Here is a 15748-nt window from a genome sequence, read left to right as displayed (position 1 = left end):
CCAATGTAGTGTCTTCTCTTGGTGACGGGGGGGGGGGGGAGAGATTCTTACCTTGTGGGGAGGCTTCTACTGTGTTGAATCCAGCTGAAACTGAGCTGTTTGGTAGTGAGAGCAAAAGGCACATTTGTGCTATAGTGGAAATTCCTCAAGACTGACCATCTTGGATTGTTCAGCACCTTCCTTTGGTCTCCTGAAGTGCTAGGACACTTGTGGGCAGTGTCTGGCTGGGGTATTGTCATGATTGTTACCCCATTCCACCCCCTGCAAACAGAGACTTACTCTAATTCGGGAGATAATGCAGCAAAGTTGGTTCTTTGAAGGATAAGGGGCTTTGGGGGCTTTTGGGCATCCCAAAACATTCAGGGCTGCATTCTTATTCCAACAAAGTGCTTCAGAGTTTTGCTTGCTCTGAGAGAGAGGCCAACAGCTTGTATTCAACTTGACAGATGCAAGAGGAAGATGAGGGGTTGGTTTTCCCCACACTAGAACTGGATTTGCGTCGAAATTCAAAGATAATTAAAATGTTTGATTCAAAAGGTTTTATCAGACCAACAAGATGACCAGAACAGAAGATCCTGGTTAGCCCCATCATCCTTGGGACTGTGGTATATGATGTGAAAGGAAGCATGAAATCCCTGGGGATGGGGGACAGAGACACAACTAAGTGTTCCTATGCTCGAGAGGCCTCTTTAGCTTGTGGCATGGATTTGAAATGCTAGCCGTTAAACAAACATCCTGGATTCACACAACATATTAAACTCATGTTAACAGTGCAATTCTGTTTTCACATGTCTCTAAAGACAAAACATGTTAACTAGTTTCAGTGCAAAATGAATCAAACTAGCAACATTTTAGCTTAGTATAGCATGTGTGAACCAGGCCTCAAATGTCTTACGCATTATGCTTCGATATGCATTTCCATGTTAGTTCTGGCTAGCAGGTTTATTTGGCTACTCAATATTATAACATTAAATGAAGATTATGTCAGTCTGGTGACCAAAAATCAGATCAGTAACTAAAGTAAACTAAAGGCTTCTTCCTTTAATTAAAATTTTAATTTTAATTAAAGGGGGGCTACCAGGCTCCTCATTTTACCTTTAGAGGACTAATGGCTCTGCTTTGCCCAGGTAAGAATGACAGGTATGATGGTGAACCTCAGTCTCCCCAAACTGCAGCCTTCCTTCTGAACTCTGAGATTGGAATATTGCCATTCTTGGGAAGGCCAACATATGCTCAGCAGCCTTCTAGCCTGTTTATGTCATCAGGTCTCCCTAGGCACACTGCTACAAATAGTTTATAAATCATTTGATTTTTCCAATTTGCATAAAGAAACTAACAGATATAAGTTTTCAACCCAAAGGGTTCCCAAAATAGGCCCAAACTCAGTAGAGTGACATTCACAGACGTCTGATGTAGCTCGTATAGTCTTCAAGGATTAAAATAATAAATGACCATTTAAAACACACCATCTGTTCTGCAAAATGATGCCCTAACGTGGTCTGCTTTAGAGGGGACATTTCTCCTGGGGGTGGGGAAGCCAAAGTGTAAGCTTTTCTTTGGAGATGCTCATCTTGCAGTGGAGTGCTCAGCCCTTTTTGCATAATAAAAGGGAAGTTGGCAACTGCAGAAATGCTTCAGGCAGCAGTTCCAGTTGGCAGCGAGAACCTCTGGCCTCCTGATCCACAATCGGGCCCCAGAGCAGGGACTCCGTGGCAACTACTTAGGACTCGGCCAGTTCCACTGCATAGATTGGGGGTGGAAATGCACTCCTAAGATGCCAGGTAAGGAACCACAGAACCTTTCTGCAATTTCACCTGGGAATTTCTATCCCTCCAGTGTGTGATCTGGCACTGAGCCACTGCCCAGAGGGCAAAGTGCCCATCTTCTCCTGGCCCATGTCTTCTGTGATGCTATCCCATAAAGTCATTTGGTTGTATTCATGTGACACGCTTATCCTGCTCAGTTGCAGATTTTGTTGCTGCATTTCACATCCTCCCAACCTTGGTTACTTTTAATCATTTTCATTCTTTGGAGATTGGAGTCTGAGCACAGCTGCTTTGAGGGTAGCATGAATGAACGTATTGTGCAAAGCCTGAAAACTGATAATTAAGCAGCCCATGTAGATACATTCCTGGTACAGGTAGTCCTTGACCTATGGCCACAATTGTGACCAGAACTTTGGTTGCTAACCAATGCAGTTGTTAAGTGAGTCATGCCTGATTTTACCACCACTTTTGCTATGATAGTTAAACAAATCACATGGTTGCTTCCTCCATTGACTTTGTTTGTTGGAAGCCCCCTGGGAAAGTTGCAAGCGGTAATCACTTGATCCTCGGACACTGCAAGCGTTGTAAATACAAGCTGGTTACCTGAAAGGCTGTGACAGAGGCTCTCCTGGGTCCCTCGGGACATGAAATTGCAGATCTAGAATCTCAGAAGCCGGATTGCAAGTGAAGGTGTCTGAGGGTTTTGGTTTTTTTTGAACTAGAACAGCCGGACAGTGGAGGCAATCATGGAGAGGGATGGGCTTTACCCTGAGCAGAAAGACGGATTGTAGTCTAGACATCGCTGCTTTTTGCTCTGTTTTGCTTATCAAGCATTTCCTCTTGTTTGTTTGTTTTTTTGTTTAATCTAGGTGCGTAAAAGCTTCATGTATTTTTCATTTTGCGGGGTGAAAGGAAGGTTAGTTCATGGCTGGGTTAGTAAATTTTCAGGCTACTTTGGCTGAGCCTGCTTTAATCCCATCTCCTCCAATTATATTGCCTGCTCTCCCTGTTGCTATGGCAGGAGATGTGAGTTGCTAGGGGAAAAGTCATCTCCCCCCCCCCTTGTTGCTATGGCAGAACATTGCTGAACCTTTCTGCTACCTTGGCAATAGCTTCCATCTCCTTGGTAACTGTCTCTCCATCCTTTTTCTTCTTTGCTTTTTGTTGCTATGGCAACAATCCCTTTCTCTTGTCTTTGGTCACAAGTTCATGTCTTTATCCATCCCCAGGGCATCCGCTCTTCCAAATGATTGCCATGGCAATCTCCCTCTCCCAACTTTGCTTACCCAATCATTTTTCCTCTTCTCCCCTTTGTGCTTGGCTCTCCCCGCCCATGTGCATCAGCCCACCTGGCACCAGATGTGACATGGCAAGGGCAGACCCCTGGCCCAGAGGCCAGCCTCTTCTTAACCTTCCTGATGAGTGAAGACTCCAGTTCTCATCATTCTTGACTTGGAGGGCCCTAGCTTTGCTAAGTTGGAGGGACTGTCATAGATATCCAGCAAACCCAGGTGAGTTACCATGGCATCAGAGCTAAACTGAATGCCACAGACCACGACTGTAGCTCTAATTAAGCAAACCATAGTTATTGGATTCAGAAAACCAATCATGATGTAGCAATACAATATGCAACCCCTCTGGTGTTAAGGCCAGAGAGGCAAATGTCTAAGAGGGAACTTCCTGTAAGACTGGAATACCATGGTGCACCTTCTATGTCTTATAATTCAGCGTATTATATATAGCTACCAACTGTGGTGTAATTAAAACATCCAAGATTTAAAAAAAACATGACAGAATAAGAAAGTTGGAAGGACCTTAGAGGTCTTTTAGTCCAACCCCCTGCATGAGCAGGAAACACTATATCATTCTGGATAAATGGCTGTTAGCTCTTCTTTAAAACCTCCAGTGATGGAGCACCCACAACCTCTGGAGGGAAACCATTCCTCTGCTTAATTGTTCTCACCGTCAGGGAATTTTTTTCTTAATTCTAGGTTGGTCCTCTCCTTGATTAGTTTCCATCTGTTGTTTGTCTTGACTTCAGGTGCTTTGGAAAATAGGTTGACCCCCTCTTGTCTTTGTAGGAGCTCCTCAAACATGAGAACAGTGCTATCATGTCCCCCTATGTCCTTCTTTTCAGTAGACTAGACATGCCCAATTCCCGTAACCATTCATGTTTTAGCCTCCAGTCCCCTGATCATTCTTGCTGCTCTTCTCTGCACTTTTTCTAGAGTTTCAACATCTTTTTATAATATGGTGACCAAAACTGGATACAATATTCCAAGTGTGGCTTTACCAAGGCCTTGTAAATCACCTGATCTTGATTCTAGCCACAATGTGTTTTTCTTCTCCAGATGCAAATGCCAACTTTATTGATTTCGGCTACAAACTCTGCAGGCCTGGCTTGAGCAGAATTCTGTTCCCTTCAACTCTTGCCACAATATTGAATTGCAGGGGGAATCTCAGAAACCTCAAGCAACTGCAGGGGACGTCAAAGGTGTAATCCCGGGAAACTATTATTGCAAAATGAGAATTGGAACCCAAGTTTGGGACAGTGAAAAAAAAAGTAAGATCAGGGAGAAGCCGGAGAGATGCTGGAATCCAAGTTTTGGTCTGACTTTCTTGCCAAGCCAGGATTTCCTGAAAAGGGCTTACCCAACAGCTAAGCTAGGAATCATGGTTTATAAACCAAATGCCCCAGAGCGCAGACCTTGTGACCCCGGCAGGCGTTGTGCAAACTTGGCCCAAACCCCCCAAAGCTTCAGAACTGCTGCGGACCGGGGCGGGGCGGGGCGGGGCGAGGGCATTTCGGCACGCGCTTCCCCGCCCCCCCCCCCATTCTAGCGCGCGCAGCCGCGGCGGCCCTGCCTACCCACTTCCTCCCTCCCTCCCGTCCTGCGGCCGGCCATGGCACGCTCGGCGGCGGCGGCGGGGCGGCTGCCGCTGGTAGTGGTGTTGGGCGCGACGGGCACCGGCAAGTCGCGGCTGGCGCTGCAGCTGGGGCTGCGCTTGGGCGGCGAGATCGTCAGCGCCGACTCTATGCAGGTGCGCGGGGCCCGCGGGGAAAGCCGGACGCGAGGCGGCTCCACTCGCCGCAGCGCCCTGGCTGCCGAGGGGCGGCCGAGAGCCAACCGGGGGTGGAGCTGCGCGAAGCGGGCTCAGCTGCTGGTGGCGCGGGGGCCTTGGCCGGGCCTTCCGCCGCGGAGCTTCCCGGGCTGGCCTCTCCACGCCCGCCCCTCGGCCGGCCGGAGCTCTGGGGGGGCGCTACGGCCTCGGCCCGGGGAGCTTCCGGCCCGCCCGGCTCTGCCTTCTATCGCTTTACATGGCAGGTCTCGTCTTTTGAAAGCCGTATAAAACGGGTAGTTTCCTGTAGTTTCCTGGGTGTTAAAATCGTCTTTTTAAAAGGCAGCTCTGGCATAAAATGACATCTGTCGATCTATCAGCCGCTTTGTAGAGCTGCAGGGCGGGGGGGGAGAGGCTGTCCTCGGCCAACCCAGGGGGGTAAAGGGGCTTCTTGCCAACCTATTTTGTAGTGATAAAAGAAATGTCCTTCTGGGTTCGGCTCCAAGTGGGGAAGAAGACACTGGAGACATGGAGGTTGCTTGGAAAGATGGTTTATTGGTGGACAGGACCACATGGCTTGAGTCCTGAACAAAAAAGGTGATCACATGCTTCAATGTTGGTGGAGAAAAAGAGAAGGGAGGCTGAGACCCTGGTTTTATGCCCTCTCTGGCCTTTGATCTTGAGCTTGTATTCTGATTGGTTGTCAGACTCCCATGGGGCCATGCAGGGGCAACTCTCTAGCCTGCATTTTGAATCCAGGTTTGGTTGTGTTCTCAGATGCCATCTGGTGAGTTGAGTAAAGTGCCAATATTATCATGCCTTGATCCCATCTCCTGGGAGCTGAAGTGGATAACTCTTTATTATGTAAAGGGACTAGCTTGGCCTTCTTAATGGCCCATTGATAAAGTGGGGATGGGCAGGAAGCTACAGGCAGCTATCCTGTCTTTTAAAACATGTTTCTTTCTTTTCACATCCAGAGAAATATTCTGCCTTTTCAATATTTCCTAGGATATTTCATTTTTCTGGGAGAGGGCTGGGTGATAACTTCCTACAGTAGCTTGGGAAGCGTCCACGTATCTGTACTGCACTTGTGTGAAAAAGGGTGTTGGTACTTACCTTATATGTGTCTTCTCATAGTGGGGAGAGGAGTATCCAGGTTGGGTTGACCTTGTCCTCATTGATTGGATTGAGTCAGATAAGCTCTTTGGGCTACGCCCCTTGGCCACCAGGGAGACCCCAGTTATCGGCGGAGAACTCTGACTCGTTGCACCATTCACTCCAGACTCTTATTTCAGTTATTAGCTTTTATTGGTTTCAACATCAATATTTATATATCTTCTTTAAACCATGAACATAACTCTTAGTCATGCAAAGATAGTCAGGGAGGGGCTGGATACTCCTCCCCCCACTATGAGAAGAGGCGTATCAGGTAAGTACCAATGCCCTTTCTCTGTAGTGAAGGGGGAGGAGTATCCAGATTGGGACGTACCAAAGCCTACATGTCCCTAGGGAGGGAGACCCTGAGGCAACATGCCCCCAACTCATGCCTGTTGATGCGTGGGCCCCGCCCTGTGGACCGCCTGTAACACCCTGCGGCCAAACGAGGCTTCTGCCGAGGCAAAGGAGTCCAGTTTATAGTTCCTAACAAAGGGAGAGGGGGAAGCCCACGTGGCTGCCCTGCAGATTTCGGCCAAGGATGCCTCGTGGCCCAGGCCATGGAGGTGGCTGCGCTCCGTGTGGAATGAGCTGTGATATGATTTGGTGTCTCTAGACCCTGTGATTGGTAAGCAGTGGCAATGCAGGTTCGCTACCACCTGCTATTGTGGTGGCAGTTACCTTGTTACCCAGGGACCCTGGTTGGAAGGAGACAAACAGGGCTTCGGATTTCCTGTTTGGCCTGGTTCTCCTGAGGTAAATCCTCAGAGCCCTCCTTACTTCCAAAGTGTGCCAATTCTTCTCCATAGTAAGGGGGGAGGGGTATCCAGAATGGGTTGACCTTATCCTCTCGTGATTGGATTGAGTCAGATAAGCTCTTTGGGCAACGCCCCCTGGCACCAGGTATTCCCCAGTTTTTCTGAGAGGTTGCCCATTCTGAATCTCCAGCAATTTACTAGGATTTAAAGAGAATTCATTTGGACCCGTCAAGTTTTGCCTCCCTGCACCGCACACAGCCTCCTCCTGCAGGATCAGGACTGCCACTAGCCCCCCTGGGGGGGCACGCTGCCCTAGCCACTGAGTGAATCTGAAGACACTCAGTGAGGACCTTGGCCGGGCAGCAGGAGGATAGGGCACAAGCCTCCTGGAGGCAAGCCCTAGCTGCAGAGGATTGTAAGTCGCTGGAGCGCTCCGTCGCTCCCCTCAGGGTTTGAGCGACGAACCAGGGCTTCCCAAACGTCCTGGAGCGCCCGCACTGCCTCCACTTGGCCAGAGGATCGTGAGGAAGCTGAAGAAGCCTTTGCTGGCCACAGCGGCATCGGAGAAGAGGCAGGAGGAAGAGAATTCGGCTGAGAGGGCGCGCGGCAGCTCCCTGAAGCACAAGCCGCTCTTCAGGTACTTTTAAATTTCGCGCCCCTTTGCAAGCCGGGCAACGCCATTTTGAAGCCGGGAGGACGCACGTGGTCCAAAATGGTGGCACCCAGCAGCTACCAGGAAGAAGAATCCCAGGCAGCTGCCCGGAGGGGCAGAAGAGCAAGCATCCAGGTCAGTGGCTTCCCCAGAGACTGCCTGAAGGGTGAGGGGCTAAATGTAAAAGCAAGCACACACACCCCCAGGGCAGATCCAGAGGAAAGGGGGGTCACAAGCCTTCCAAGCCCTCTAAGTATGAGAGGAGGAGGCATAAGGCTTTAGAGAGGCTCTGCAAGAAGGCTGCCAGCCATCAGGCCACCCCAGGCAAAGGGGGAAAAACTCCAGGCACTCCCTTACTCAGCAGAGGCACAGTGGAGAATCCAGCCCTGCCAGCAATGATCCCTATAGACACCTCAGGACTTTGGGGCGCTACTCAGGGGTTGCAATCCCTTACCACTCCTGCTGTGGGGGCAGCCTTGCCTACTGGACTTCCCCTCTTGGGCATTCCCCCTGCTCAGGGGGGTATAGGCCCCAGCCAGACACCTCCCACAGGGGTCCCCAAATTTCAGGAGATAATGATGCAGGCATTTCAGCAATGCATGGCAGCAGCATTGCCACAGCCACAGGGAGTCCCCCCCCCCAGGGCTCCTGAATTCCCAGAAGCCCAGGAGGAAGAGATCCCCAGCTCCTCAGATTCATCCCAGGAGGACAGTGACATGGAAAGTGAGGAAGGTGAGATCAGGGAGGACAAGCTGTCAGAGGACGAAGGCATGCCTCCTCCTAAACCTACATTCACCGGGTTGTTCCAGCCCTCACTGTTTAAGTCTCTGCTCTTCAAGGCCAAGGCAACAGTCAAGCTAGGCAGCAGAGCAGCGGAGGCCCCACCTCAACGCCAGGGCTTCTCAGCGGAGAACATCTTCGATGAGCAGGCCATCGAGGCAGACACCGTTCCTACGCCCAAGACCTTCCTCAACCTGGTAAGGTGCCAATGGGCATCTCCTCTTCAGACAGGGTGTTCTTCAATGTGGACTAAGAGCTGTCTAAGCTACTGGCACAGCCCGCCATAGATGCTCCAATCGTGGCTCTTCATACATCCACCAACATGCCTGGGGAGCCAGAGGATGCCTTGAAGGCGGAGATAAGAAGGCAGACCTCACCTTGCAGAGGGGTCATCAAGCAGCGGCCTGGGCTGTGAAAGCCTCCTTCAGCCTCCTTCATCAACAGATCATCCTTGCTGTGGCTGCAGGAGCTACAGCAACGCACCCCCATAGCAGATGTCCGGTCACATCAGGACATCAACAAGCTGGTGGCAGCATCCAGTTTTCATCAGATGCCACCTTGGCTGCAGCCAAATTTGCTTCCAGGGCGATCGCGTCGTTGGTGGCATCACGCAGGCTGCTGTGGCTACAGCAGTGGCAGGCAGAGGTTTGTCACAAGTGGCTCCTGGCTTCGACCCCCTTTACAGGGGACTCCCTCTTTGGCTCGGCTCTGGACCAGTTCCTGATTGGGAGCAAGGACAAGAGGAAGGTCCTGGCCACTGCCCAGAAGAAAGGCAGCTTCAGGACAACTCCATACCCCAGACGCTCCTACTCCCGGGGTCAGGACTCTGGTTCCTTCTTTCGGGGTCAGGACTCCTTTAGGGGGTCAGAGGCAGGATTCTCCAGAAACAGGCAGTTCCAGGCGGGATTCCCTGCTAGGCAGAGGTACCCAGACAGACAGCAGAGAGGCAGGCAGCAGAAGCGGCCCTTTCGAGGAGGCGGAGGGGGGGGGGGCACGCTTCTTCCGCAAAAATTAAAGCTAGGCCCAGCGTTCTCCCCATTGGGGGGTGCTTAGCACACTTCGCCGACCGCTGGGATCTCATCTCCTCTGACAGGTGGGTGCAGAAGACCATCAGGCATGGCCTTTCACTCGAATTTCTTTCCAGTCCCCCAAGCTTCTTCTGGATATGTCCGGTTTCAAAGAACCCGACCCGGAGGTTGCTGATGCAGGAGACCATCCAACACCTGTTGAAGATCAGGGCGATCCAGCCGGTGCCTCCAGAGCAACAGGGTCAGGAGCACTACTACATTCTGTTTGTCATCCCTAAGGCCTCAGGGGGCTGGAGAGCGATCCTTGATCTGAAATGCCTGAACCATTCCATTCGTTATAGGAGGTTCAAGATGCACTCCCTGTATTCTATCTTGCTGGGGTTAGGCAGGGAGACTTTCTCACCTCCATAGACCTCTCAGAGGCCTACCTGCATGTTCCCATTGCCCAGGATCACCGCAGGTATCTCAGGTTTTGCTATATGGGACACCACTATCAGTACCGGGCCCTCCCCTTCAGGCTGTCTTCGGCCCCGAGGGTATTCACGAATGTAATGGCAGCGCTGGCAGCGTACCTGAGACAGGTCCCGGTGCGCATCCAATGTTACCTGGATGACCTGCTTTTGCAGTCATCTTCCTTTAGGGGTGCCCTACGAGATCTAGACATCACCATGACTTTCCTGAGGGATCACGGGTTTACAGTAAACCTAGCCAAGAGTCACCTCCACCCCTTTACTAGTCTGATTCACCTAGGAGCCAGAATAGACACCCAGATGGGCATGGTTTTTCTGCCGCCTGACAGACAGATAGCGCTTAGACAGCTAGCCTTCTCAATAGCCAGGAAGCGCAAGGTGTCCTTAGCCACTCTGCCTAAACTGCTAGGCACCATGGTCTCCGCCATTGGCATCGTCCCGTGGGCTCGCCTCCACAGCAGAGATCTCCAGTGGTTCCTCTTGCCGTTCCAGCGAAGGCGCACGAGCTGTTCACAGACCAAGGTACTTCTTCCGGTAGAGGTCTCCCACTCCGTGACTTGGTGAACATCCCCAGCGATCACGAAGGGTGAAACTTTCTGGACACCAGACCACTTGATGGTAAAGACGGGCGCCAGTCTCAGCGGGTGGGGTGCCCATCTACTGGCTCAGATGGCGCAAGGACAGTGGACTCAGGTGGAAGGGACTCACAACATAAACTGGTTGGAGCTCAGGGCAGTCCGCCTGGCTCTGTTACATTTCCAGAACTCGGTCAGGGGCCAGCACATATTAGTCTTCACAGACAATTTCACCACCAAGGCCCACATAAACAAGCAGGGGGGACCAGATCAAGGGCCCTCATGAAGGAGGCCAAACATCTGGGACAGTGGGCCAAAAGGAACCTCCCATTTTTGAGGGCAGAACACATAGCGGGTGTGGACAACACCAGGGCCGACTGGCTCAGCCGGGCCGAGGTGGACAACTCAGAGTGGAGGCTGCAGCCAGTGATCTTCGAGGAGGTGGCCGAGCGCTTCGGGCGCCTGGAGGTTGACACCCAGCTCCGGAGGTTCTTCTCCAGGTACCAGACACGGGGCAGAAGGGACGGACGCTCAGCGGAGCCCCTGTCCCAGAGGTCTTCTGTATGCCTTTCCTCCCTTGCCCCTGATCCCCAGGATCATACGGAAGATCCTTTAGGAGGGGGCGGAAGTGGTTCTGTTGGCTCCTCACTGGCCCCGGAGGCTGTGGTTTGCAGATCTCCAGTCTCTGTCTGTGGAGAGGCCCCGGAGAATCCCCCAGGAGCGGATGTCCCTCAGCCAGGGGTCGCTGGAGCACCCGGATCCTCAATGGCTCCAGTTGACCGCTTGGTGATTGAGCGGAGCATCCTGAGGAAAGACCTCCCCCAGGGTGATAAGGACTATCCAGGCCGCCCGCAGACCCTCCACTGAGCGCATCTATGGCTCCACGTGGCAGGCCTTTGACTCTTGGTGTAACTCCCGGGGGTACAATCCTATCCAGGCTACGGTGCCACAGGCTCTGGACTTCCTCCAGGCGGGCCTGAATAGAGGGTTAGCTCCTAACACAATTAGAGACAGGTTTCAGCCATCTCATCAGTTCTCCTGTGTGGCAGAAACCAGAGGTTGACGCACCACCCCATGGTGAGGCAATTCCTTAAGGGGGCTTCCAATCTCAAACTGCCCATGGTACACAGATACCCTTCCTGGGACTTACACAAGGTATTGGACACTCAGGCGCTCCATTTGAGCCATTACGAACAGTTTCCCTTAAGTTCCTGACTCTGAAGGTGGCATTCCTAGTGGCCATCACCTCTGCTAGGTACTGCAAGCTCTGTCCAACAGGGAGGATCTCTGTGTCTTCCACCAAGGCAGAGCGGTGTTACGTCTGGATCCGTCCTTCATCCCCAAGGTGTGCTCCTGCTTCCATCGAGCCCAGGAACTGATTTTGCCCAACTTCTGTCCAGATCCTTCTCACCCGTTGGAGAAGAAGTGGCACACTCTGGACGTAAGGAGGGCTCTGAGGATCTACCTCAGGAGAACCAGGCCAAACAGGAAATCTGAAGCTCTGTTAGTCTCCTTCCAACCAGGATCCCTGGTAACACGGTAACTTCCACCACTATAGGCAGGCTTGAGTGGGGGACATGGGGCCTCAGGGGTCTCCCTCCCTAGGGAGTGCAGGCTTTGGTACGTCCCATTCTGGATACTCCTCCCCCCTCACTATGGAGAAAGGGCGTTGGTACTTACCTGATACGCCTCTTCTCATAGTGGGGGGAGGAGTATCCAGTCCCTCCCTATGTTTGTATGACTAAGTGTTATGTTCATTGTTTATGAAGTTATATAAATATTGATGTTGAAGACAATAAAAGCTAAGAACTGAATTAAGAGTTGAGTGAATGGTGCAATGAGTCGGATAGAGCTCTTCATCACTAAAACTAGGGAATACCTGGTGCCAGGGGGCATTGCCCAAAGAGCTTATCTGACTCAATCCAATCACGAGAGGATAAGGTCAACCCATTCTGGATACTCCACCCCCCACTCTGAGAAGAGGCGTATCAGGTAAGTACCAATGCCCTTTCTCTAACGGGTGAGAAGGGTCTGGACAGAAGTTGGGCAAAATCAGTTCCTGGGCTTGATGGAAGCAGGAGCACGCCTTGGGGATGAAGGACGGATCCAGTCGTAACCCCACCCTGTCTTGGTGGAAGACGCAGAGATCCTCCCAGGTGGACAGCACTTGCAGTTCGGATATCCACCTGGCGGAGGTGATGGCCACCAGGAACGCCACCTTCAGAGTCAGGAACTTAAGGGAAACTGTTCGTAAAGGCTCAAACGGAGCGCCTGTTAGAACGTCCAATACCCTGTGTAAATCCCAGGAAGGGTACCTGTGTACCGTGGGCGGTTTGAGATTGGAAGGCCCCTTGAGGAATTGCCTGGCTATAGGGTGTTGAGTCAAACTCTGGCTCCTGCCACACAGGAGAACTGATGAGATGGCTGAAACCTGTCTCCTAATCGTGCTAGGAGCTAACTCTCTGTCCAGGCCCGCCTGGAGGAAGTCCAGAACCTGTGGCACTGTGGCCTGGATAGGATTGTGCCCCCATGAGTTACACCATGAAGCAAAGGCCCACCACGTAGAACCGTAGATGCGCTCCGTGGAGGGTCTGCAGGTGGCCTGGATACTCTAACACCTTGAGAAGAGGTCTTTCCTCAGGATGCTCCGCTCAAGTGCCAAGCGGTCAACTAGAGCCATTGAGGGTCTGGGTGCTCCAGCGATCCCTGGCTGAAGGATATCCTCTCCTGGGGGTTCTCCAGGACCTCTCCACTGACAGTGAATGGAGATCTTTAAACCACGGCCTCCGAGGCCAGTGAGGGGCCAACAGAACCACTTCCGCCCCCTCCCGGAGGATTTTCCGTGTGACCCTGGGAATCAGGGGTAAGGGCGGAAAGGCATACAGAAGACCCCTGGGCCAGGGGCTTCGCAAAACGTCCGTCCCTTCCACCCCCCGTGTCTGGTACCTGGAGAAGAACCTCGGGAGCTGAGCGTTGAGGGGCGTGGCGAATAAGTCGACCTCCAGGCATCCGAAGTACTCCACCAGCTCCTCAAAGATTGCTGGCTGCAGCTTCCACTCCAAAGTGTTCCCCTCGGTCCAGCTGAGCCAGTCCGCTCTGATGTTTTCCACCCCTGCTATATGTTCTGCCCTCAGCGAATGCTGTCTAAGATCATAGGCTATCTGAGGTGCTTCTGCGATTTCTCATAGTCGGACATCCCATTCTGAGTTTGTTGTGGGTTCTGGCATGGGGACCGGCCTGTCTGACCCTTTTTCCATGGCTAGAAGGGTGCTATGATTCTATGACTAGGATTGGCTCAAAATTTTTCTTGGATGTAGACGCAGACGCAGTTCACTGGTCAGCCACTAGAGTGCGTGTAAAGATGAAGTGAGGGAAGCTAAGGCTCACAATGAAGAAAGGCTTGCCACGAAGGTAAAAAAATAACAAAAAAGGCTTCTTCCAACATGTTAAAAACAAGAAAAAGGTTAGGGAAACAATTGGTCCATTGCTGGGAGAAAATGGCCAGAAGGTGACAAGCAGCAGGGAGAAAGCAGAACTATTTAACTCATGTTTGGCATCTGTCTTTACACAAAGGGATAAAATAGTCCAACCTGTCAAACACAGCACCACAAAAATCAGATTAGGAACACAAGTTGAAATAGGGAAGAAAATGGTAAGTGAGCACCTGTCTACCCTAGACGAGTTCCAATCACCAAGTCCGGATGGCAGACGAGATCTCCAAACAACTGAAGTATATCTTTCAGAGATCCTGGAGCACCGGGGAACTACCAAAGGATTGCTGATGTGGTTCCCATCTTCAGAAAAGGGAGAAAAACAGATCCAAAGCCAAAAGCCAACATGGGTTTGTCAAAAACAGATCATGCCAGACTAATCTTATTGCATTCTTTAATAATGTGACAAAATTAGTGGACCAGAGGAATGCCGTTGATATAGTTTACTTGGACTTCAGTAAGTCCTTTGATAAGGTAGACTATAACCTACTACTAGCTAAAGTAGAAGAATGTAGGTTAGACAGCATCACATCAGATGGATTTGTAACTGCCCAACCACACTCAGAAGAGGGAGTCAAACTATTCTCCAAGGCACCTGAGGGTAGAACAGGAAGCAATGGGTGGAAATTAATCAAGGAGAGAAGCCACTTAGAATTGAGGAGAAATTTCCTGACAGAACAATTAATCAGGGGAACGGCTTGCCTCCAGAAGTTGTGAATGCCCCTACACTGGAAGTCTTTAAGAAGATGTTGGATAGCCATTTGTCTGAAATGATATAGGGTTTCCTGCCTAGGCAGGCGTTTGGACTAGAAGATCTCCAAGGTCCCTTCCAACTCTGCTATTGTATTGCATTGCATTGCATTGTATTTTGCTCGTTGCCTAGTCGCCCCCACCCTTGGATGGGCCTTCAGGGGTAATCTCTAACCTGATTGGAGGCTGTTCTGCCCCTCCAGTGGGGCTGCAGACTTTAGAAGCGAGGACTTTATTTCAGCCTGTGTCCTCCGAGTTGCAGGGGGCCACCATCTTGGGCCACGTGTGGCCTCTCCTCCCCTTCTTTCCAAATGGCTCTGTGGGGCAAATACAATAGCCCTGCCCTCAGGACTTTGAAAAAACAGCTTGTGCTACTAAGAGCTGCTGCTCTCCCCTGTGGCCTCCTGCTGTTAAGAGCAGGTTGCTGAGAGCCTTCTCCCCCCCCCTTCCCCTGCTTTCTTTTCTCTTCCTTAAAGGGGAAGTTTTTCCTTAAAGGGAAGAGGCTAGTCAGGCACTCAGAAAAGGACTGAATAGGGCTTGCATAAATCGTGATAGCAAGGTTGCCGGAACACAGGATGACAAAGCCGAAGGGAATCCTCACCTGGAGGGAAGGGTCCCCTTCTGCTGCCCTGCCAGAGAAACCTGGTAATCTTTCCTCAGGTTCGGGGGGGGGGGGGTTCCTTCCTGCTGCTGGCCTTGTGGCATCTGCCTCTGTCTTTCCTACTTGGAGGTAAGCTTGGAGGGGGGGGTGGATAGATCCACAACCTGCCTCTTTAGCCCCCTTGATGGAGATATGCCGCCTTTTGGCCTTTGCTTACCTCCCATGCCCTTGGCTAATGCCTCTGCAATGGTCTCTAACCTTTTGAAGGGCTCCTCAGAGCCTCCGGTGGTTGTTGCTGCAGGGCTGAGAGCTCAGCTCCTGCCGGCCTCCTCTGAGCTGCTGGGGGCCGCCATCTTGGACCACGTGGTTTCAAAATGGCCTCCGGCTCCAAATTCAAAAAGCTCCTCTTAGCTGGAGCACATGGAAATGGGTTGTTCCTTGGTAGGCTGCCACACGGCTTCTGCTGCTGCTGCAGGCTCTCTCTCTCGCCACCCCTGCCTCCCGCAGCTCTTTCTGAGCCTCTCCGGCTCTCACTTTGTTCTCTGGTGATTGCTGCCAACGCAGGCCCTCCGGAGTGTTTTAACAAGCCGCGGTTCATCGCTCAACCCCTGAGGGGAGCAGGGGAGCACTCCTGCTCCTGAGAAGTCTCTGCGGCAGAGCTT

At 51.7% G+C, this 15748-nt stretch overlaps 1 protein-coding gene across 2 annotated transcripts in view; it reads left to right on the top strand.

The window, feature by feature from the left end:
* Positions 1 to 4627: 4627 nt before the first annotated feature.
* The window catches only part of TRIT1 (tRNA isopentenyltransferase 1), a 28883-nt gene continuing 17762 nt past the window's right edge, over positions 4628 to 15748 (top strand). For both annotated transcript variants that reach the window (XM_032228340.1, XM_032228339.1), the window contains exon 1: positions 4628 to 4808. In XM_032228340.1, coding sequence (XP_032084231.1) covers positions 4671 to 4808 — 138 coding nt within the window. In that variant the 5' untranslated portion in view covers positions 4628 to 4670. The remainder of the gene's footprint in view (positions 4809 to 15748) is intronic.

This window comes from Thamnophis elegans, chromosome 12 (assembly GCF_009769535.1).
Source record: "Thamnophis elegans isolate rThaEle1 chromosome 12, rThaEle1.pri, whole genome shotgun sequence".
NCBI lineage: Eukaryota > Metazoa > Chordata > Lepidosauria > Squamata > Colubridae > Thamnophis > Thamnophis elegans.
This window is presented reverse-complemented; position numbering and strand designations above follow the sequence as displayed.